Genomic DNA, 25,009 nt, shown 5'->3' with positions numbered 1-25,009 from the left:
GCAGAGTATCTTTCCCTTTGTTCTTGCTTAAGTCAACTCGTTAGACACTGATTTTATGAACTACATAACTAACCCCAAGACGAGTCGGAGTAACATAGTTCAAGCTTATTTAAAACTTGCCCAATCATAGTCACATGCCACTCGGTTAAGTGGTTACCCACAAGGTGAGAAGAGAAACCAAAAGTGAAGGTAGGCTTCATGTTTGAGCTAAAATCATTTATTAACAACACAAACAAATTAAAATATTAACATGGCAATTTTAGCAACTGTAAGAAAGTCATGGCTTAGAAGGATAAGAAGTTACCTTTCCCATTTTACTTTTTTAAAAAGTCAGCAGTATAAACATTAGCATTTCATTTTTATGTTGTATTCTTTAGCAATCAAGCTTCACTCAAGTATTTTCAATTGCTTTTTGATACAACATTTAAGAACTCCATTAAGCAGTTCCTATTCTCCTACCTTACTGAAATTTCACACACACATTTACATGATGTCAGAATACAAGGACCTGTTTCTCGTTTTTAAGGAATCATGATAGAAAGAAAAAAGCAGATTTTAAAAATGGAGGAAAACACTGAATTGTGAGTAGGACACATACAGATGTAGCGACTGTTCATGGTCAGCCCAGCTTCAGCCAGTACAATGGCAATGCTTTGTCTGAGTAGAGGACAGAGTTAGAATTTCAGGTATGAAACAAAAAAGGAAGGTACGTAGGATAAAACAGAGGAAGTGTCTAGAAATGAACAAGTGGAAAGGCAAAAGTGAGTGGATATTTAGTCCAGATTTCTCTTTAGAAAACCAAGTATAATGAGAATTTTAAATATGAATTACAATTAGAGAATATATAGAATAAAACTGGCCAGAGTATTCACCAACTCCCTCATGCTCACTTCAGGGTTTTTTGGGTTGTTTTTTTTTAAGTTGGCCATTTAGTAATGTGTTTTATGATGACATTTCCAGTCTCTTCAACATAAAGACAAGAAACACAGGACATTCCAACAGAAAGTGCTGCAGGTGGAAGTTTGCTCTTCAAGCATCCACATAGGGTCTGGGTCTATTCTTCTGTTTTGCCTTGTCAGCTTTTTGCTGTGCAGATACATTACTTCCATTCTGTGCCTGAGTATATCGTGCCACGGTGGATACACCATCTACAAACTTGGTCTTGTAGAGGACATTTGCATTGTTGAACATCCCATCCTTCAGTGATACCACAATGAACTAAAGAAAGAAAAATGTTTCCACAGCATGAACACCATATCTGAATGTAAAAGGACAATAGAGATTTTAAAATTAAGATTGATAAAGCTTTCATAAAGTCATATAGGTATGGAAATAGTCTAAAAGCAATAGTTTAGATACACTGCTCCATTTATGCTAATTAGCTACTGTCCTGAGCAGTAGTTCTCCAGGAATGTTCTGAAAATGTCACCTGAAACCATAGCAAAATAGAAACCTCCCCTGCCCAAAACAGAGAGACAAGATATAAGGCCAGTTCTAGGGTTGGGATTGTTTGATTGGGCAAAAAAATAAGGTAAGCCCCATGTATTAGGCCATCCCAAATTAAGTCCTTGATGCTGAACAAGGCCCTTTCATTTCAGATCAAACCATGACCAAACAACCTGTAACTAACAGATATGAGGTGAGCCTCCTGCCTCGTAGTTGGGAAGGGCACTTAACTCTCCCTTGTGACAGCCAGAAGATAGTTCTCTCTTCTTCAGTCCTTCCCACTTTGCATGGGTGGGTTTCACAGCAGCACTTTGCTTAGGCCTGGGCAAAAAACACTTCACGGATACAGCTACTACAAGTAGTATGTTCAGAGCTCTCAAACTGTGCAGGTGAGAATCTAGCTCAACAACAGGAGGAAGACAGAGACCAGACTGGGGAGTTGGGGTGAGGTATGTCAAAAACCCATACTGATTCTGTTTCAGATTGTGTGTGGTTTTCCTATAAAGGACCCTTCATGGACCACATGAACACACAGGATCACCAGAACAAACTCCTCCAGCTCTATACGTTTTCCTGCCTAAGTTGGAATGATATGAAGATTCTCTCCACTGATTCCTGGCACACTTCATAAGGGCCCAAAATAGAAGAACAGAAGCTATAGTTTTAAAGCGGGAATCCTCAAACCTCTTTAAAAAAAAAAAGTGTGGACCTTATCTTAACAGATGGATTAATTCACGGACAGAAACCTTCCCATTTGCTGCTATGTACCAGCTCTGTTGGTTACAGCAATTGGTTACAAAGAAAAACAACACGAGGAAAGTAATGAGTTTTACACTAGAAGGTGAGAGGAAGACTAGAACAGGACTCCATAAAAATGTTTCACAGTTTGCAGAATCATCACTGTGCCCTCCATGTTTTAGGCCTCATGAATCCAGAATATCTAAGCACCTTACACTTCCCCAGTTGTATACTCACACTATCTCGGAGAGCAATGAAATACACAAACAGACTACCACATATTGTTATTGGCAAGATCATACCTGAGAATGTCTGAAGTGAGTGCGAAGCATCTGTCCAATGTTCTGTGTGTGAGAAAGATCAAGGGCTGCATCCACTTCATCTAAGATGTAAATTGGAGCAGGTTTGAAGAGAAGCATGGCTAAGATCAGGGACAAAGCCACCAAAGATCTAAAAACAGACCAAAGACAGTTAATTCTTTATAAGCTACAGGGGAAAAAATATTCTCTCCCCACTTTGGCTGCTCCATCAAAGCACAGTTTTGCTGCAGCAAGGACATTCTGTGAACATAGACAGATACTAGAAGCTCTGGAGCGGTAGGCCAGATAGCTAATACCATGGTTTGGTATACTGAAACTCAGATTTCTGCCCAAAACTTAATGAAAGATATAAAATAACCTTTCAACATCTGACTGGTTGAATTGTTACTTTGAAGTTCATGCTGTTTTACCCATTTCCAATTGTGAGTTTTGCTACATTCTCATTGGTCTACATTGTTGCTATGTTAGCCAGTAGCTATTCTGGATGATTCTCTCCCTTCCCCTCAAGAGGGTCCTCTGCTTCCTTCACCATGCTCCCACCAACATTCTCCTAGTCCTCCAATTGCCAGATCCACCTTTAAAAGACACTGCTTAGCTTCTGGCAGAGAATGGTATTCTCTCCACAGCAACTTACTCCCCACTTTAATATGCTAGAGGGGTACAGAGCTTTCAGTGCCATGGTGGTACATCTTTTGAACCAGGAGAGGAACACATTATATCTAGGAGCCAGAGACTACAAATCAAACATGGGAATAGTATTATCAATTCCTCAGTACTATCCATTATTTTTACAGTTATTGCAACTCTCTTGTAATTAATTAATTTCACTTATGCCACTTCTCTGCAGGAGCACAGTTTATCTTAGTAGCTGTGAAAAGCAGTGTACTATTATTTAAATTTCTCTTTGTTCTTGAATGTCTCCATTATGTAGATACATAAAGGTTAGCTCAGCACTTTACATTACATGCTCTGGATGTTAAAATGTGAATTGGTAAATACATCTATATTTTATTTAAGGAAAGCAAAACCCTCTACCTCTGGGGGAAAAAAGAGGACCAAACCTGTGTGGCCTATATCATCAGGACACCCTGCAAGATGGAAAGGAAAAGAAAAGCATAAGAAAAAAAAAATCACACCAACCTTTGACCTCCACTAAGTTCTGTTAAATTTTCCTTCCAGGTATTTCCTAAGGCAACCTTGAATTCCAAACCATCTAGGACAGTTTGCCCCTCAGGGGCTGCCAGCATAGCATTGGCCCCAGGTAGAAGAGTAGAGAAAATTGAACCAAAGTCTTTGTTCACCTACAAATCAGACCACCACAAATATTTTCTAAAGGCCTTTGAATTATGAACTATTGCTGTATACTTAAACTAACAATATTATAAACAAACACTTCATTTCTACCCCATTGAGTCAGTTTCTTTTAACCTGATGGAATCGGCTGTCCAACACAAGATTAGCATGTGCTAGATGGTGAGAAGACAGACTGTACAGAATCCTCTCTTTGTTACATAATTCAAGACAGAAACACGGTCTAGATCAGAGGTCCCCAAACTGAGCGGCACGCCCCAGGGGGCGCAAAGGACTGTTTTGGAGGGGGATGCAGCTGGGACCAGGGTTAGCCCCCACAGCGGGCAACGTGGGAGTGCCACCCAGCTCTGCTCCTGGCCCAGCTTCGGCCCCTGCCCCCAGCCTCAGCCCCCTTACTCCTGTCCGCGTACAGTCCCCCCTGAAGCTGTGATCTCACTCCCAGCCCCAGCTCTGCTGATCATAGGTAAACAGACAATGCCTTAGAGTACAAATTAATGGAAAAAAGCAATAACTGGTTTTACTTTTAATCTTTTCAATTTTTTTATTTGTATTATTGTAGCACCTAGGAGCCTCAGTCATGACCAAGACCCTGCTGTACTGGGCACTGTACAAACACAGAACAAAAAGATGGTCCCTACCCCAGGAAGTTTACAATATAAACAGAAGCCAGGAGACAACAGATGGATATAAACAGACTGACCATTGGAGGAGTACAAGGGAACCAACACAATATTGACTGGCATCATAGTAGGCCAGCAGCCTAATTGTTGTCAAGTTTTCTGTAGACATCACAGCAAAGGAGTTTTAAGGAGAGATCTGAAGGACAAGTAACTTTTAATGGATGTTTATGGGGGTTAAGACACTCAGGTGCAAGAAGCAGCATAGGAGAAAGCACAAAAAAGGTACTTATTTGAAAGGGTGCTTATTTAAAAAATCTAGCAAGTGGGCAATAGAGGTTTGTACTAAGAAAGGGCACAATTATGTCTACATGGACATAAGTGTATTGCATATGCAAAAAAATTAGGGCTATCGATTAATTGCAGTAAACTCACATGACTAACTCAAAAAAATTAATCGTGATTAACTGCAGTTTTAATCACACTGTCAAACAATAGAATACCAATTGAAATGTATTAAATATTTGGATGTTTTTCTACATTTTCACATATATTGTATTCTGTGTCAAAATTGAAATCAAAGTGCTTATTATTTTTGCTTACAAATATTTGCACTGTAAAAATGATGAACAGAAGATAGTATTTTTCAATTCACCGCATACAGGTACTGTGGTGTAATCTCTCCGCCGTGAAAGTGCAACTTACAAATTTAGATTTTTTTTGTTACATAACTGCACTCAAAAACAAAACAATGTAAAACTTCAGAGCCTACAAGTCCACTCAGTCCTACTTCTTGTTCAGCCACTCACTAAGACAAACAAGTTTGTTTACATTGACGGGAGATAATGCTGCCTGCTTCTTATTTACAATGTCACCTGAAAGCGAGAACTGGCATTTGCATGGCACTTTTGTAGCCAGCACTGCAAGATATTTACGTGCCAGATATGCCAAACATTCGTATGCCCCTTCATGCTTCGACCACCATTACAAAGGACATGCATCCGAGCTGATGACGCTTGTTAAAAAAAAATGTGTTAATTACATTTGTGACTGAACTCCATGGGGCAGAATTGTATGTCCCCTGCTCTGTTTTACTCACATTCTGCCATATATGTCATGTTATAGCAGTGTCGGATGATGACCCAGAACATGCTGTTCATTTTAAGAACACTTTCACAGCAGATTTGACAAAACACAAAGAAGGTACCAATGTGAGATTTCTAAAGATAGCTACAGCACTCCACTCACAGTTTAAGAATCTGAAGTGCCTTCCAAAATTTGAGAGGGACGAGGTGTGGAGCATGCTTTCAGAAATATTAGAAGAGCAACACTCCGATGCAGAAACTACAGAACCCAAACCACCAAAAAAGAAAATCAACATTCTGCTGCTGGCATCTGACTCAAATAATGAAAATTAACATGCATCGGGGTCTGCACTGCTTTGGATTGTTATCGAGAAGAACCCGTCACCAGCATGTCCCCTGGAATGGTGGCTGAAGCATGAAGGGACATATGAATCTTTAGTGCATTGGGCACCTAAATATCTTGCAAAGGCGGCTACAATAGTGCCCTGAGAACGCCTGTTCTCACTTTCAGGTGACATAGTAAACAAGCGGGCAGCAAATCTCCTGCAAATGTAAACACACTTGTTTAGCCAATCACTCAGACAAACAAGAAGTAGGACTGAGTGGACTTGTAGGCTCTAAAATTTTGCATTGTTTTGTTTTTGAATGCAGGTTTTTTTGTACATAATTCTACATTTGAAAGTTCAATTTCATGATAAAAACATTGCACTACAGTATTTGTATTAGCAAAAACAACGAGGAGGTGCCACCGGACTCCTCGTTGTTTTTGCAGATACAGACTAACGCGGCTACCCCTCTGATACTTGTATTTAGGTGAATTGAAAAACACTATTTCTTTTGTTTTTTTTTATAGTGCAAATACTTGTAATCAAAAATAAATATAAAGTGAGCACGGTACACTTTGTACTCTGTGTGGTAACTGAAATCAATATATTTGAAAATGTAGAAAACATCCAAAAATATTTAAATAAATGGTATTCTATTATTGTTTAACAGTGCAATTAATCACAATTAATTTTTTTGATCGCTTGACAGCCCTAAAAAAAGGAATAAAGTTGATCTTCCATGTTTAGAAAAAACACTCTAAATGCGAAAGCTAAATCTGAAATAACGTACCTTTTGCCAGGCAATGTTCAAAGCTTCATTTTTCTTTTGGTCAAGCTCTTCAATAGTTGCAAGTATTTTAGACTTGTCATTCTCTACAATTCTTTTTCTCTTCATTAAGTCATTATACTGGTTCAATTAGAAGAGAAAATTGGTCTCAATTAACTTTGTACTGGATATGTTTGGCTGTAATCCTGTAAATACTCAGATGCTTAACTTTAAGCATGTGAATAGGCCTACTTAAAAGAGTAAACTTAAGAATGTGTGTATAACTTCTTGCAGAATCAAGGCTTTCAGTACTTTATTCTAAAATATATTCTAGAAATTTGCTACAACAATTAACAAAAGGGTGAAACTAAACCCTGAGGGACACTTCTCTCCCTCATGTGAATAGTGGTTCATTGTCATTTTTACCTATTAATTGGTACAAAAGGATAATTTCTCCTAACTGCGAAAAATGCACCAACCCTAGCCAACTATAGTGATACTAAAATGTCAATTGGCCAATTCTTCCTGAAACACCATGGACTACAGCCCATATTTTTGGCAAGGTTTTCATTTTGATTTAATACTCAATCAAGCATTGCAGTAGACATAGTAATGCTGGACTGATATACTCAGACTCAGAATGGAACTTTTTATAAGGAAACTAATCTTTTGTCACTGAAAGTCAGGATTTTCCTGAATATCAATTGCTGATGCACAGTCAGTTAAAATATATTAGCATCCAAGAATAAATAAAATGGGTCATGCTATTGACTTCTGAATTAGACAATGTATAAAGCTTAAGCAAACCACTTTACTTCTGTGGGTCATTGAATAGTACTGTGCAGGTGATAGAAATTACACTGCCCCTAAACAAAGAGATATGCCACAAATTGTCCAGACTCGAGGTTAAAGCAAGAAATTTTTACCCTTTCTTCTGCCTCTGAAAGCATGTTCATAGCTCTCATATTGACATTTCTTCCCAACTTCTCTTTTTTTTCCTGTAGTTTCTGCAGCCTCTGGCCTGCTTCTTTAGGATTGTTAGTTTTAAAATCATACGCTGTGTTAGGCTGGCCAAAAAGTTGTTTCTCTGAAGCTATCCACTCATAGTCTTTCAACAGTTTAGCCACCTGGAAACATGCACAAACGTACACATGTTGAGAGCATTTACATGAAAAATATCAGCATCTTAAGTTGTTCTACAACATTAAACCTCAGTATACAAAATACAGCTTTATTGAGCATCAAAAGAACACTGGCTTGTATCAAGTGCTGAAGAAAAGTCAGGAAGGTCAAAACACGAGGAAAGTTTTTGAATAGGAGTTTGACCTTGTGACTTGAACTTAGATTTCCCAAATGGCAACATAATGCTCTGCCACTGTGTCTCCAAGTCAACCTTCTTTAATAGGTACTTGGTTTGTCCGACAGATATGACATCTGCTTCATTGGTTGTCTCCCATACTGACATGCTCTGTTTGCCTATGGGACAATGTATGGATAAACACTTGTGATCTTTCCCTCCTCTGAGATGTTTCTCAGAGTTCAGGATGTACCAATATAACAATGCTTATTAGATAAAGGAGAATATTTCCGTGGCCCATGGTGACTGAAATAACCACTTCTGGTTAGGAAGGCAAAGACGGGTAGAGTTCAGGGATACCTTGGCAGCAGCATCAGTAGTTTCTCGCTTGTGTTTGTTTATGTTATGTTCTAGCTCTTTAACCTTAAGCTGTGATTCATTATTTTGTTCTCTATATTTTACAGCCTCTGCAGATTTGTCTTTAATTTCTTTATCCTGAGCTGTGATTACTTCCTTTTGCTTAGCCAGCTCCTCCTGAGCTTTCTTTACAGATGCCTGGAAAACAAAGGAGACAATCACTTCTCTTTTTTAACCAATTTATATTATACCTTTATTATGAATCAAGGAAAATGACTAGAAGGAAAAAAGGGGAAAATACAGAAATTCTTTGAGGGTGAAATTCAGTCAAAGGATAAAAAGGCTGCAGAAAGGTCCTGTACGCTATGAACTTCTTGCGTGGTGGGAGAAAAATCCATATCAAATTGAATAATCTATAGTATGAGGTTTAATAGTCTTCCTTCCCAGCTACACACAGATGGAAAAATATCAGAACCAAGTTGTCTTTGGTATCGAAAGTACCTCCAGTTTTGCCAGACCTACCTTTGTCTTGGACACCTCAGATGCCATAGCATCAATCTGATCCTGGTAGGATTTGATAGCTTCATTCACAGCCTCAATCTGTTGTTTATAGGAGGCCTGTTCTCGCTTTAGCTCTTCTAATTCCAGAACTAATGCTTCAACTTCCTAAACAGAGGACATGTTGAACATGTATTAAGGATGACACTTGAATAGAAAGATTTAATATTCAGCTTGCTTCCGAGTAAAGGCTGCGGAGGAAAGGTTGAAAGTCAATGGCGCCACAACCTCAACTATAATATCGTTATAATCAGACAGCCACACAAAGGGCGGGTGGAGCATATTTATGATTCTAGAACAAATCACGTATCGCCAATTTCTATGTATGTCAATGACTACAAAATAATATCCATGTACTGAAACTGATAAGGTTTAAGAGAATCATAAACCTCCACATACACTTCTGCTCCACTGTGGCCATTTTTCAGGATTGTTAAACTTGCTACCAACAGTGCTGCTTTACCTGCTGCTTTTCTTTCATTTTTTTGCTGGAAGCATCTGCCTTTTTTTTGGCACCATCTAGCTTCTGCTGGGCATCTTTCAATTCTTTCTCACGCTCCACTTCGGCATTTTTCATTTTGTTCTCCAGCACTTTATATTTTTCTTCTGCCTTTTTTTGGATTTCCTTGGTTTTCTTTAGTGTCTCTTCACTTTCCTCTGAATCGAAAAGTATAGTATTGAACCTGAGAGTTCTTCCAGCCCAACTAAACTTCTACACACAAACTTATAACTCAGGTGTCAAATCAATTTTAACAAAGGCTTAGTACAAAAAAAGGGCTAATAAGAATTTTTACTAAGTTATGAGATCAGCAATTTCAGTGTTCCCTTGTTCATGGGTCAGTGTAAATGTTGCCCAAATACTAACAGCACAAATAAAATATATGGGAGGATAAAGCAAGATTGAAATTCGTTCATTAAGTTAAACAAAATAAATAAGCTCTCCCTTTATATGCCAGATAAATATACATTTTACATACCACAAGATGAACAAATTCATGCACTGAATGGTAGTCTACCAATCTTTGGTATCCTATCAATTCCTTCATTCCTGACAGTGTTTGAGACACTCCCACTACATCTGCCTATTTCTTCCTCTTGAACCCGTATGCTTTTGCTATTCCTTCTTTCCAGATCTCCTTTATCTGTGTGAAAACTAATATTTTTCAAATAATTTCTCAGGATTCAAACTATGTATAGTGCAAATCCTAAACACAAAAAAAATTAGCAACCTTAACTGTATCCTCATTTTAGTCAGTCTATTGTTATTTTAATTTGTAACATCTTTTGTATTTGTTAAACAAAAATCCCTAAAAAACAAGTTTCAGGTTTTTAATGGAATCTAAAAGCTATTAGCTTTATACAATCTCAAAAGCAAATAAAAGGATTCCACTATGAATAGCCAAATAATGTCCTTCACATTTTCAGCAACTTGCTATCTCACCAATGGTTTTCTTAAGAGTGTCCAGCTCCTCTTGCTGTTTGTGATAGGCACTTTGCTGAAGTTTGGTTTGCAATAGCTCTGCTTCTTCTGATTTCATCTCCCACTGCTGCTTCAGTTGGCGATATCTTAGCAGATTATAGTAGACATAATCAGATGTATTCGCGTGATAAATTACAGGCATACCACTTATGTAGAGTATATAGAGCTTTATATTTTCAAGCTATACATGAGATAAATTGACAAGTATTTATATTTCCATTTTACAATGAGGAGAATTGAGGCTGAGGATCAGCCATGAATTGGGAGTTTCTGCCTTCAAACCTCCTGCCATATCCTTTAGGATAATATGACGAACATTTACACATCTGCAATGTTCAATCCTGTATAGTTTCACCAATTATGGTAGAATTCCTTTTATCTGAATGGCCTGGGGGACATCCAAAACATTTGGATAACTGGACACTCGGATAAATGCAAGTGCTATTTTAAACTGGAGTTTCATATTTTCATACTGCAGTGATGCCAGTTCCTGAGGATGGAGGAAACGGGGAAGGAAAGGAGCAGCTGCAGAGGGCAGGGGTCTCCTTGGTGCTGCTTGAGTGCTTCTTGGCACTGAGAGCCCCAGGGAAAGGAGCTAAGCATAGCCCGTGCTATTTGTACTGGTGGTTGTAGAGCTGGGGGCTGAGAGTGCCTAGTGCTGTTTGAGCACTTCCCATGAGGCTCCTGTCTTCTGCAGCAACTTCCCCGCTCCTTCTTTTCTCTCTTCCAGCCCTGGGGACTGGCATGAAATTGAAACTTAAAATAGCATGCTCATGTATATGAATGTCTGATTATCCAAAGGCTACATTGGGGACACACTATGGCTGTGGATAACTAGGATTTTCAGATAAATGGAAAATGTTTGTGCAAACACATTAATAAGAACATAAACCTTACTAGAGCTACTTATCAGTGGCTTAATTAAACGGACTCCTCTTAGTGGGCATGCACCAACTGCACTATTTATCAAAAAGCAAATAAATGAAGATGCCTCAATGACAACTAAATCTTTTTAGCTGTACAAGAGCAGATTCTAGATGAAAGTGACATAGAAACATTAAAAACTAAGTTTGAATCTGGTTTGCTCAGTTTATTTGTGTTTTGGGAAAAATCATTAAAATGGTTGAAACGGGGTTTGAAATATAAGTACAACATGTGCAAAGTGTACTTTATTTTTAAGGACTCTTATTTGCCTACGTATATTTCATAGAAGACCTTTAAATAAAAAGAAAGATTCCACAATTATTTTTAACTGAAATTCACACAGAAATATTTTCTAGGTAAGATCTAATTTAAATTCCCAAATAGCGAATATTTGGGGGGATACTGTTGTAATTTCAGTGTTTTTATAACTCTCACCTACTCTAATTTTATTCTCTAGAAGCTGAAATTCTGGATAGGAGTTACAGAATAGGACCACAGGAAAATCATTTGGCACTTCAGTGAATAGGAAAAGCAGAAAACTGAATACAGTTTTCAGGAAAGCACCAGTGTGTACTAAAATGCTATTTTCCCAAGCATAGCAACAATATGAGCTTTTATTGCTACTATTTTCCTGCAGATGCTGTCCAGACATCTCCTTGCCTCCCCATGAAATTGTGGAGTGAAGTGGGCACACTATTCTGGCTTTCAGACAAAACCTGATCTGATCCTTTGTGCTCCTACAGTATTATATAAATATAAATAAAAGAGAAAAAGAACTTATACAAGCGTCTATATTGTAACCCTTACTTTTCAGCAATGTTCTTTAAGCTTGCCAGCTCCTTTTCTACTGTGTCTAGCTCAGACTCCTTTGTTTTTAATTTTTCTTGAATATCTTTCATTTCCAGAAGCTTGGACAAAACAGGTGTAGACTGTGAGCGTGCACCTGATTAGTGAAAGAAAACAGAAAGCTGAGATGATTGATTGCCTACCATTAATTTCTTAAACTAAAGGATGTGTTTAAAAATTGGGCTACTCACACAGCAGACATGAGAGAACAAAACTAGAGTTTCTAAGAAAACCAAAGATTTAACATGTAATATTTCTCACACAGTCAGAGACTATTTTCTGACTCTGGAACTAAAGCATGTTTATCTACAACTATTTTTCTAGATTTCCTGGAATAGTATTACTGAAATCTAGTATTACTGGACTGGAAACTCTCAATGGAACTCAATCCAACTTTTTATGCTATTGTTTAACAAGTTGGGCAAAAATAGGGTACAGTAACTCCTCACTTAACGTTGTAGTTATGTTCCTGAAAAATGCTACTATATATAAAACACACACAATATAAGTTTTAAACAAACAATTTAATACTGTACACAGCAATGATGATTGTGAAGCTTAGTTGCGGTGGTGAAGTCAGAGCGTGGGATATTTCCCAGGGAATGCCTTGCTGCTAAATGATGAACTAGCACTCAGCTGACCCCTTAAGGGTTAATACATTGTTGTTAATGTAGCCTCACACTCTACAAGGCAGCACAAATGGAGGGAGGAGACACAATATATGCATGGCAGTGGCTGCAAACATTCCCTGCGGAAACTGAACCCACGCTGATGAACCCACACTATCCCACTGGGGTGCACCACTCCCTCCACTTTCCAAAGTGCCGGGGGGAGGGTGCATGTGTGCGAAAGACAGACACACACAGCGTGTGCGAGTGTGAGAGAGAGAGAGAGAGAGAGACATGTAGCACGTGCGTGTGTGTGAGAGAGCGCGCGCGAGCGAGACACGCATTGCCCCTTTAAGTATGTTGACTCCACTCTAAGTACACTGCCTTTTTCAGTAGATCAACAAGTTGAGACAGCAGCTGCTGCCAGCAAGCTCCCACAGTCCTGAGCCCTGTCGTGTGTCCCCCTGCTCTGTGGAGATGGAGGGCAGGAACAGGGGGACACCCTGACATCTGTACCCCTCTTCCCCCCCGTCCCCGGCACAGCAAGCAGGAGGCTCCTGGGAGCAGCTCCAAGGCAGAGGGCAGGAGCAGCACATGACAGTGTGGGGAGGGACACTTGAACTGCCCAGCAATTGATAGCCTGCTGGGCGGCTGCTGCACAGGGAACTTAGGGGAGCTGATAAGGGGGGCTGCTGGCCCACCCTGGTTCCAGGCCCCCACCAGCTAGCTGCAACGGGCTTCTCTTCCTGCAAGCAGTGGACAAAGCAGGCGGCTGCCAAACAACGTTATAAGGGAACATTGCACAACTTTAAACGAGCATGTTCCCTAATTGATCAGCGACATAACAATGAAACAACGTTAACCGGGATGACATTAAGCGAGGAGGTACTGTACCAGTCTTACTGGATTATTTAATTATGTAATTAATACATTTGAGGGTTTAACTGAAATACTTAATTGAAGATATTTTTTTCCCTGTTAGATGGACTCCCCCTCCTGGTTAAACCTTATGACATATGTTGTTTTGGTAGCAAACAAAAGCTGGTTTATTTTTCCTGGATTGGAACTCCGTGATCATCAGACTGATATTTGTCTGTTACATTTGTAAACAGATTATCCAGCACATTTCACGTGCACAGGGAACACAATACAGTCATAACTTTTAATTAAAACAATTTAAATAAGGCAAATAGTTTTGTTCCAGTATTTTCAGTTATGTCTTGCAGAATTCTTTGAATGGCCAGGGACTAACTGGGATTTAACTTTAAGTAGAATACATCTTCAGTCAAATAGATTTCAAAGTTATCCAGTGTAAGGTTCTAAATACAATTTTACTGTTGGCATTTGTTAAAACATCTAAAGCAGTACAATAGTCAGCAGAGATGATATTGTAGGGGAAAAAAATAACGATTACCTCCACTCAGAGTCCCCTGAGGGTCAAAGGTATCTCCTCCAAGAGTGACAGTTCTTTTCATTATAGTTTTGTCAAAAGTCACTTTCTTGGCATTATTCATGTTATCACAGACCAGTGTTGTTCCAAAGACATATTCCATTGCCTTCTGCAGTTCAGATTCATATCCAATCAGAGAGAGGGCCAAATGCACATTATCAGCACCAACCTAACAGTCAAAGGAAATGGTATTAGTGTTCCACAAGAATTAGATAAAGAGTTTTTAAATCCAGTTTCTTGCTCCCCTTATAAAGGTTTTGTAACATTTTAGAATTCCTCAATACCATGTACTAATACATCAGCAGCAAGTGCCTTTGAACTACTTGACTGTAGGTAAAAACCCTGACTCAATCTCTCCCCTTCTACAGTGAGAGTACTAACAGGCAACACAATCAAATGAGTTCAGCAATGCATCTCTCCCAGACGTTATTTGGCTCACTCCCTTCTTTGTGACTAGCAACACAAAACTTTATTGTTCTGCTCAGCTTCTCCTTCCTCTATCTAAGAGCCAGCTCAGTTCTTTGCCCCACTCCCACTCAGCCCATTGTGCTTTTGCAGAATGGTAACCTTTAGCTAACAAAGCATGTCAATTTTAAGTAACAAAACAAAATAAAATAAAGAAAAACATACACAGCGAAATAATGTATCTAAAGACATACCAAGCGTTTTGCTGCCATCACGGTTTCTTGCCTAATACACTGTGATGAAATTTTATTTAGTGGAATTATGGTGTATCGACGCTTCAGTTCACCTTTTTCTAGCAGTTTTTTACCAACTACCTAAAATTTAGAAAAAAATTTTTACATAAGGGTATCAAAACACATGTCAAATTGTGAAAACTAAGACAACTAAAAAAATTTCTTACAGGAATGATACACATACTGGAGAGTTTAACATTTGGCCTAAGGACGCATGACTCCATTGACCTATATTAATTCATACTCACTAAAGGTAAATTCACTACTTGCTAAGGTATCTGCTGAAGGATATCCTATTGATGGGCCAAGATTTTTAGCGGTGTCTAGGGATTTGATGGGCCTCAAATTTGGGGGTGGGGACCAACTGGAGATACCTTAAAGGGGCCTGATTTTCAGAGTTCAGGTGCTCAGCACTTTCTGAAAACCTGCACCCTTTTAAAGTGTCTGAAGTTGAGACCCCAAGTCACTAATTGCTTTTGAAAATCTGGGCCTTAATGCACAAAGTTTTAACTACACATCTCCCAGGAGTGTCCATAGAAGTTAAATCACAGGGTTGAATACAGCCAAAGGGATGTACTCAAAAGTTATACGTTAAGAAACATACCTCTGTGTCCACCACAATGTTATAGAGTTTTCCCCCAGCTACCACTTCTAGAGCTGTTGCTGTGGAGATCTCTTTCACGGTGATTAGAGAGGCAACAAGCCCTTTTATATGGGTTGGGTTCCAATTTTTTTCTGGATCCCTTAAAATAAATTAAAACTATATGATAAGAAACAATTTGTATGCTACGATGAAAACAACTTATGACAAACTCTGAACCCACATATATTAATATAAAAATTCCACAATGTACAGAGATATAATATTCTGAAGCCACAGACAGCTAAAATTATTTTAAAACTTCATAACAAACAAATAAGGTTTTCCAAGTAAACTGTCAGCTGTGGAATAAATAGAAGAATCCTGCCTTCAACATTGCCTCAAGTTGTTCATAAAACTTGGCACTACAAACAGTTATGCAGAACTGACTTTATTAATAAACTAACGAAATTTGGGAGCATTACTAATATTTCTAATTTACGGACATATTTTGGCGTTAAATTAAAGTTACATGAAGCAAGTCTATTCATTAGGTACGAGGTATAAATCTTTCATTAAAGTAGTTTTTTATATAGTTACATGAAAGAGGTTTGGGGAGATGATGAAGTTCATGAAATTATTTTTTTCTTGAATGTAAGAAGTTATTGAATTTTTATCATTTACATGTTATAACTAGACTTTTAGATTTGAATGAACTTGTCAAAGGCACTATTTAAAGAGGCACACATACAAAATTTAATAATATAATAATGGATCACAGCAAACTTCAGACAAAAAGATACAGCAAGTTTCTCTAACTGAAAATACTAATACCTACGGACATTTCAAGAAAACTGCATTTCTCAACAGTGATAGTATAAAACTGATCAGTAATTAGCTGCTATAATATTGCTATGGGAAAAGGATAACTAATAGTTTTGATGCTATATCATCAGAAATTAGCAGGTAACATTAACATTTGCAAGCATATAATAAATGCATCTGCTGTTTTCACTTTTACTTGTCCCAGTGGATAGTGCACCAGACTGTGGCTCAGGAGACCTAGCTCTGCCACTGGCAGGATGGACCTTTGGGCAATCATGTTACTTCTTCATACCCCACTTTCCCCATCTGTAAAAAGTAGATAATGATATTTACCGCCTTTGTAAAGTGCTTGGACATCCATGTGTAAAAAGAGCCGTGTAAGTGCCAGGTAATATATTATTGTCCTAAATACCCAGGCAGATTAATCATGCCATAACTGAAAGTCAGTAATGGAAAGGGAAGCAAACTATTTATATACCAATAGCAAAACAATGACTTCCTGAATTGTCGTCATCCTGAGTTCACACAATTTTATAGAAGTTTCTAGAGGACTTTTCTTTTTTTAAATAGATGTTTAGTGAACGTTAGAGTACAATTCTGAGGCCTTACTTATATTCAAAACGTAGACTGGGAAACTTGGCCATTAAGGCTTCATATAACTCTCTCAACTGATAGACGTCACGAGACAGTTCTCTCCGTTTTGCTAAAAGAGTTTCTTCTTTTTTGTCTAAAAGAGCCAAACAAACATATCACTGAACTATTTAGTCACACTCTTTGCAGATTTAGATATGAAGCAGTTTAGAAGCAGGTACACAGCAAGTAGCCCAAGGCATAATGAGAAGTCCTTCCTTCTTCCAAGATTCTTACAGCTATAATTTAAGCAAAATATTGGCACCCAAATATTCCAAAGAGACATAAATCAGAAACTTGGAACTTTGCAAGCTTCAATGAGATTTACAGAAAAACAATAATTGGTACTTTTAGCTAAATAAATGCACTTTTTGCAGTGAGGACATACACAAAAAATTCCAAGACACTTTACCTTGCTTAGGACAACATTTTCCAACTTAGGTGCCTAAACTAAGGCACTTAAACTGGTTAGATTTTCAGAAATGGCAAACACTGGCATTTGCTATTGACTTTGGGCTGGATTTTCATTTACAGTAGAGCCCCTGTACACTCTGGCTCTGCATTTGCACTGTAAAGGGGCCTCAAATTGGATGTGAGTTATACTTATGTTGACAGAGCGGTGTGAAGGTGCCTTAATGAAAATGCATCATTGCCCTTTACTGGGAAGAGGTTGGGGAAAAGTTTTAGTCTGGTGTCTCAATTTAAATACCCAGAGTTGTAAATCTTGGCCTATAAGTTTAAACTAGTATGCTTTTACCTTCAACATGCAATCATACAGCCCCAACCTGCAGCCCAGTGATCTATGAACTCTGACCTGCTACAATTAAGAAAGCAGCATATTTTCCCATCTAATTCTATTGTGCTAGCTCCACTATACTAGTAACCATTCATTAAAATGGCAGAAATATTAATTTCTTCAGAGTTCTCTTCCTATATTTTCAGGCTCTTTCTTCACACCAGGTTCTTCTAGATCGTCCTAGACTTCCACCCATCAATCCCAAAATTGCTATTCTTGCAGTAAGTCAGTACCACAAACCTTCATAGTTTAGCTTTTTCATTTCATTTTCTAGTTTTTCTTTCAGCTTTTTGACAGCTTCAAATGCTTCTTGATCTTTCTTGTAGCCACCATCCATCTTTTTTACTTCTGCTTGTTTTGTCTTTAATTCTTGTTGAGCATGTTTCAACTTCATTTGAGCCTATAGTGAAATACAGGACAAATACAGAACCTGGAGGTTTTCAAATAGTATGTTGTATAGATTTAGAATGTCTACATTATCAGTGTGCTTGGGTTATCATTCAGGATCCTTATCACTTACAGTAGTGTCAAATAGCATCCTTGGCATTTAAAAACATAGTGCAATAGTAGATGGGGGAGAGAGTTTGGAAATAAAAATGAAAATATTATATTGTGCATCTCTCTGTTATTTTAGGTCATATATTAAAAGGCAGGATGGGGGAAGGTTTCAGAGAGGGTAATGAATAGGGTTAGTAAATGAATGTAAAGGAGTAGGCCCCCTTTAGGGTTTTTCAAAACCACATTTCTTTAGATGAGTCACTGACGACATTCCTCACTAAGGACTAAGCATATATTAAGTTTGAAGTTTTAATTTAAAACAGTGCATTAATATGCGGCTCCTTGTATAGGCACAGACTCTGGGCTGGAGCTACAGGCGTCAACTTTCCAATGGGCCAGGGGGTGCTCACTGCTCAACCCCTGGCTCTGCCACAGGCCCTGCCCCCACTCCACCCCTTCCCGTCCCCTCCCCATAGCCTGCCATGCCCTCGCTCCTCCCCCTCCCCCCCAGAGTCTCCTGCACATCAGAAACTGCTGATCAGGAGGGACGCTGATCAGGGGCTGCTAACATATTACTGTGGCTCTTTGGCAATGTACATTGGTAAATTCTGGCTCCTTCTCAGGCTCAGGTTGGCCACCCCTGGTTTAGTATGAATGTACCAAATGACTATTACTAAGGCTATATCTTCATTAGAAATGCTGCAAGAGTGCCACTGTAGCATTTCAGTGTAGACACTCATTACAGAGACAGGAAGGGTTCTCCCATTGGTGTATTTAATCCATCTCCCTGAGAGGTGGCACGTAAGTCAACAGAAGACTTCTTCCTTCGCTCTTGTGCTGTCTACACCAAGGGGTGGGGTGGTTAGGTCAGCTTAACTACATCACTTAGGGATGTGAATTTTTCACACCCCGAGAGATGTAGCTCCGTCAACCTAACTTTTTAGTCTAGATCTGGCATAAATTAGAATACCAACATATCTTGCCACAGATCTGCATGATTTAAAATTAAGATTAATCTTTTCATGACTACCAGGACCAAAACCAGGACTTTCAGAGCTTCCCCCCCTCACTAAAAACACTGAGTGACAAAGAGAACAAGTAGCCATCTACTGAGCAAGACTGATCAATGAATTTTTATAAGTCTGGTTTTCATATATACAGTGGAATTTAGGGCTTTAATATAGCTTGAACTGGTTAAATTTAATTTTAAACAATTAATGTAAACATAAAAAAATACATTACAGGACATTGACGTTAAAATTAAAAGCACCGAGTACCAGGACTTTTTCTTTTTTAAATCTAAAATTCTAATTTTTGTATTTTTTCTCATGTCAGTGCCATGGCTTTTCCTAATGTATGTTAATACAATATGCTATCATGCACTGCCTGTTACAGAACATCCCTGTAAAGCATTTTTTGATAACCAAATGGAATGTTGCTGAGCAAGCTTTTCAAGACAAAGTTCATAAAAACAACATCAATGCTTGTTTGGGACATGGTTAGCTTCTATTCTTACCTGCTTAGCCTCCGTTTCTGCTTTACTAATGTCATTCTTGCACGTCATCATCTGTCCAGCAAGGGTTGCTTCTTCACCATCTTCATTGCTGGACAGACCCGCAGATACGGCATTAAAATGTTGCTGTGCAGCAACCAAAGCATTTGTATCATTATCACTTGCCTCCTGCAGAGCATTGAGCCCATCTTTTATCTTCTTTACTTCCTTCTCCTTGGCCACTAAAGCCTTAGAATCCTTTAGCAAAACAAATCAGATCAATCAGATTCATTTGAGAGAGTAACATCAACTTGAAATCTAAGCAGTACTGAAAAATAAGTTACAAACAGTTTAAGGTACTAAGTTCCCAAGCCCCCTTACCAGTCTTTGTGGTTGTACAATCATATTTATATTTTTTAAACGTTTTCTTGCCCCTATTCTTGCATGAAAGAGCCACACAAAGAGGGCAAATACAAAGTGTTGCACAAAATACACTGGAAAAATAAATTACTATAACTGATACAGATGAGAGGAGAAAAGTTTTTTTTAAGTATTATATCTTTTTACCTGTTACTGTTACCAATTACAGAAATGTGAACCTTGACACTCATTTAATCTTCAGAGCATCCATATTCTCATAGAGCACATATTTTAAAGCTATTGTGATCCTCCCTGAACTTCATAAAAAAGATAATACTAGCTGAGGGGGCCTATTCTGTTCATGCACACACCTAATTCCCAATGGGAAATATATTCTTTATATCAGGCTACACATGAACACCAAGTTTAAAACAAAATCTGTCTCTCAGATGATACTGAAGGGGGAAATCAAATCTTTATTAAAGGGCAAGTTTAGACTACTTTATATAATACATGATATTGTAAAAAGGCAATGCCACTTATTCTTTATCTCTACAGAATACAGATCCTGGACTTCAGAAAAGCAGACTGACTCCCTCAGGGCACTGATGGGCAGAATCCCTTGGGAGGCTAATATGAGAGGGAAACGAGTCCAGGAGAGCTGGCTGTATTTAAAGAAGCCCTATTGAGGGTGCAGAAACAAATCACCCCGATGTGCAGAAAAAATAGCAAATATGGCAGGCAACCAGCTTGGCTTAACAGAGAAATATTCGGTGAGCTTAAACACAAAAAGGAAGCTTACAAGAAGTGGAAACTTGGACAGATGACTAGGGAGGAGTATAAAAATATTGCTCAAGCATGCAGGGATGTAATCAGGAAGGCCAAAGCACAATTGGAGTTGCAGCTAACAAGGAAGGGTAACGAGAAGGGTTTCTACAGGTATGTTAGCAACAAGAAGGTGGTCAGGGAAAGTATGGGACCCTTACTGAATGGGGGAGGCAACCTAGTGACGGATGATGTGGAAAAAGCTGAAGTACTCACTGCTTTTTTTGCCTCGGTCTTCACAGACAAGGTCAGCTCCCAGACTGCTGCGCTGGGAAGCACAGTAAGGGGAGAAGGTAAGCAGCCCTCAGTGGTGAAAGAACAGGTTAAGGACTACTTAGAAGAGTTGGACATACACAAATCCATGGAGCCGGATGCAATGCATCTGAGGGTGCTGAAGGAGTTGGCTGATATGATTGCAGAGCCATTGGCCATTATCTTTGAAAACTCATGGCAACCAGGGGAGGCCCTGGTCAATTGGAAAAAGGCAAATATAGTGCCCATCTTTAAAAAAGGGAAGAAGGAGAATCCAGGGAACTACAGCCCAGTCAGCCTCACCTAAGTCCCTAGAAAAATCGTGGAGCAGGTCCTCAAGGAATCCATTTTGAAGCACCTGGAGGAGAGGAAGGTGATCAGGAACAGTCAACATGGATTCACCAAGGGCAAGTCATGCCTGACTAACCTAATTGACTTTTATGATGAGATAACTGGCTCTGTGGATATGGGGAAAGCGGTAGACGTGATATACCTTGACTTTAGCAAAGCTTTTGATACGGTCTCCCACAGTATTCTTGCCAGCAGATTAAAGAAGTATGGATTGGATGAATGGACTATAAGGTGGATAGAAAGCTGGCTAGCTCGTCGGGCTCAACGTGTAGTGATCAACAGCTCAATGTTTAGTTGGCAGCCGGTATCAAGAGGAGTGCCCCATGGGTCGGCCCCATGGGTTCAACATCTTCATTAATAATCTGGATGATGGGATGGATTGCACCCTCAGCAAATTCGCGGATGACACTAAGATGGAGGGAGAGGTAGATATGCTGGAGGGTAGGGATAGGGTCCAGAGTGACCTAGATTAATTGGAGGATTGGGCCAAAAGAAATCTGATGAGGTTCAACAAGGACAAGTGCAGAGTCCTGCTCTTAGGATGGAAGAATCCCATGCATCGCTACATGCTAGGAACCGACTGACTAAGCGGCAGTTCTGCAGAAAAGAACCTGGATTACAGTGGATGAGAAGCTGGATATGAGTCAGCAGTGTGCCCTTGTTGCCAAGGCTAACGGCATATTGGGCTGCATTAGTAGGAGCATTGCCAGCAGATCTTGGGAAGTGATTATTCCCCTCTATTTGGCACTAGTGAGGCCACATCTGGAGTATTGTGTCCAGTTTTGGGCCCCCCACTACAGAAAGGATGCAGACAAATTGGAGAGAGTCCAGCGGAGGGCAATGAAAATCATCAGGGGGCTGGGGCACATGACTTACGAGGAGAGGCTGAGGGAACTGGGCTTGTTTAGTCTGCAGAAGAATGAGGGGGGATTTGATAGCAGCCTTCAAATACCTGAAGGGGGGTTCCAAAAAGGATGGAACTTGGCTGTTCTCAGTGGTGGCAGATGACAGAACAAGGAGCAACAGTCTCAAGTTGCAGTGGGGGAGGATATTAGGAAAAACTATTTCACTGGGAGGGTGGTGAAGCATTGGAATGGGTTACCTAGGGAGGTGGTGGAATCTCCATCCTTAGAGGTTTTTAAGGCCCAGCTTGACAAAGCCCTGGCTGGGATGATTTATTTGGGGTTGGTCCTGCTTTGAGCAGGGTGTTGGACTAGATGACCTCCTGAGGCATCTTCCAACCCTAATCTTCTATGATTCTATCCTTGTGGTGCCCTGGCATGTTTATGCCATACATTTGTCCCAGCGCTCTTATCCCTCTTGGACATACATTACAGAAAAGTAATAAATAAAATCACAACATACAGCTATTATATATTACTGAAGATGTTTGTAGTGCACCAGTTTAAATATTTTCCTGAAGTTTTAAAAACAAGGGCCTTACTGTTTACCTCCTCCATGCTTTTTACTAATTCTTTACATTTCTTCTCCTCACTTTTAAAGTTTTGCTTCTTGAGATCAAGAGCACTTTGTGCTTTTGTATCAACTCTCTGAGTTTCTGCAAGAACATCTTCCAGTGAACGGAGTACACCACCAACTTCCTATAACCAAGGCAAAAAAAAATGTAATTCATACTACAAGAAACCTGTATAACAATCATACGATATTGTACATTCTATTCAGCTGCATTGAGAAAAAAAAAAAGAAGAAAAAAAAGAGGTTAAATTCAAATTTCCTTACCACTGTCACTTAAAATTATTTTAGTTTTAATCATCATAATTACAAATAGGGACCTACCAAATTCACGGCCCCACTTTGGTTAATTTCACGGTCATAGGATTTTAAAAATCGTATATTTTAAATCTGAAATTTCATGATGATGTAACTGTAGGGGTCCTGACCCAAAAGGGAGTTGGGGGGGGGGGGGGAGTGTCACAGTATTGCCACTATTATTTCTGCACTGCTGCTGGCAGCGCCGTTGCCTCCAATGCTGGTTTCCCATCCAACAGACGCCACTCTCTGCCTGCCCAGCTCTGAAGGCAGCAGCGCAGAAGTAAGAGTGGCAATACTGCAGCCCTTCCCAACAATAACCTTGCAACCTCCCCCACAACCTCCTTTTGGATTGGGACCCCTAGTTTGGGAAATGCTCGTCTCCCCCCTCGTGAAATCTGTATAGTATAGGGTAAAAGTACAAAAAAGACCAGATTTCACGGTTCATGACGTGTTTTTCACAGCCGTGAATTTGGTAGGGCCCTAATTATAAATCAAGTTTATTTTTCACTATTTATGCTGTTCACTTGATGCACATCTCTGTGCAATGAACACACAGAACAAATAGCTTCATTTTTTTAAAAAAAATCAGTTTCAAGTAAGCTTGACTTCCAGGTTCGGATTTAGTAGCAAGGTGCTGCTATATTTGGGTTTAAATAATACAGGGCAACGTTTGAAAAGCCTACGTTTAAGAATCGTTTCATTGGCGCTGGAAAATATGGTAGAAACATTTCCATTATCTTGCATGAATGCTTATTTTTATAAAAGCTGAATTTTGAGCCCAATTTGACTTGCTGAAGTATCTTTTAACCACAATATAAAGTACACAAATAACATTTTTGTCATTTTACATTAAAGAGAGTGGAGGGAGGCATCAGAGAATGAATGGTTTTCCAATGGATCTAGAAGGATTTTCATTCATTTATTCTAAACTGTGGCATTTATTTCTCTTCGAGTAAATAAGTTGCCTTTCAGGTGTCTTCTCTCTGGTTGGACATCTCCCCCTCTTTCAAAGATACAAGAATGTTCATTCTCAAAATGACAGGGTTTTCTGAGTTTTAGAACGTCTGAATGTGAATCTTCCACACCAAGCAAAGATCTACTTCCACAAATATTATTTATTTCACATGAGACGAGCTACTCACATGCGTAAATATACACAGAATCAGGGCCTAAGTATGCTAAACTATGTTCCTATTTCCACTGGCATGGAAAATAGATATTGTGAGAATATGACTGCACTTGGCTTAGTTCTTCTACAGTTATAATGCCATTACGATAACCGCATAATCTGGTGTTAGGTGACCTATAAAATATCAGTGTTTATATCATAATAAAATATAATTCTTATTCTTTATTAATGGATGCCGCCAAATAGAAATCTACTCAATCTCAAAAAGATGCTCAAGAACTACTAAATCCCTCTGCCAACTTTTGTGGTGTATAGTCTTATTTTCTTCATCTTAATGCTATTTTGTCACAAGCCGACTAAACACAAATAACTATCAAATGAAAAAAGTAAAAATAAAAAGCCTGAAAAGACAGTATTTCTAATCTTTCAGTTATCTTAGGTATTACTTGTAATGATAGGACGTAAAATATTTTAGATGGAAGTATAATTATTAAATCAAGTGTGTCGTTCACATAATGGCTAAGAATTACAGTATGTAGTGTATAAAAGTATATAAGTGTATAAGTATATAAAACCCAAAGGAAATCGTTCTCTCCTAAATTCCCTCTAAGCTGCTCAGCCACCTATTAAGTCCCGTGCAGGGGCTCACGGCTGCAGTGGGGAGAGGCGCC

At 39.0% G+C, this 25,009-nt stretch overlaps 1 protein-coding gene across 4 annotated transcripts in view; it reads right to left on the bottom strand.

Annotated features, from left to right (window-relative positions):
• Positions 1 to 201: 201 nt before the first annotated feature.
• The window catches only part of SMC2 (structural maintenance of chromosomes 2), a 32,276-nt gene continuing 7,468 nt past the window's right edge, over positions 202 to 25,009 (bottom strand). For all 4 annotated transcript variants that reach the window (XM_037902117.2, XM_037902116.2, XM_043547371.1 and 1 more), the window contains 17 exons: positions 22,888 to 23,037; positions 19,673 to 19,906; positions 17,899 to 18,058; positions 16,842 to 16,959; positions 15,432 to 15,570; positions 14,789 to 14,908; positions 14,094 to 14,298; positions 12,033 to 12,168; positions 10,263 to 10,387; positions 9,285 to 9,478; positions 8,786 to 8,929; positions 8,267 to 8,461; positions 7,536 to 7,736; positions 6,634 to 6,750; positions 3,645 to 3,805; positions 2,487 to 2,634; positions 202 to 1,218 (listed from right to left, as the gene is read on the bottom strand). In XM_037902117.2, coding sequence (XP_037758045.1) covers positions 1,030 to 1,218; positions 2,487 to 2,634; positions 3,645 to 3,805; positions 6,634 to 6,750; positions 7,536 to 7,736; positions 8,267 to 8,461; positions 8,786 to 8,929; positions 9,285 to 9,478; positions 10,263 to 10,387; positions 12,033 to 12,168; positions 14,094 to 14,298; positions 14,789 to 14,908; positions 15,432 to 15,570; positions 16,842 to 16,959; positions 17,899 to 18,058; positions 19,673 to 19,906; positions 22,888 to 23,037 — 2,736 coding nt within the window. In that variant the 3' untranslated portion in view covers positions 202 to 1,029. The remainder of the gene's footprint in view (positions 1,219 to 2,486; positions 2,635 to 3,644; positions 3,806 to 6,633; positions 6,751 to 7,535; positions 7,737 to 8,266; positions 8,462 to 8,785; positions 8,930 to 9,284; positions 9,479 to 10,262; positions 10,388 to 12,032; positions 12,169 to 14,093; positions 14,299 to 14,788; positions 14,909 to 15,431; positions 15,571 to 16,841; positions 16,960 to 17,898; positions 18,059 to 19,672; positions 19,907 to 22,887; positions 23,038 to 25,009) is intronic.

The sequence above is a fragment of the Chelonia mydas genome, chromosome 5 (genome assembly GCF_015237465.2).
Source record: "Chelonia mydas isolate rCheMyd1 chromosome 5, rCheMyd1.pri.v2, whole genome shotgun sequence".
NCBI classification, from domain to species: Eukaryota; Metazoa; Chordata; order Testudines; family Cheloniidae; genus Chelonia; species Chelonia mydas.
This window is presented reverse-complemented; position numbering and strand designations above follow the sequence as displayed.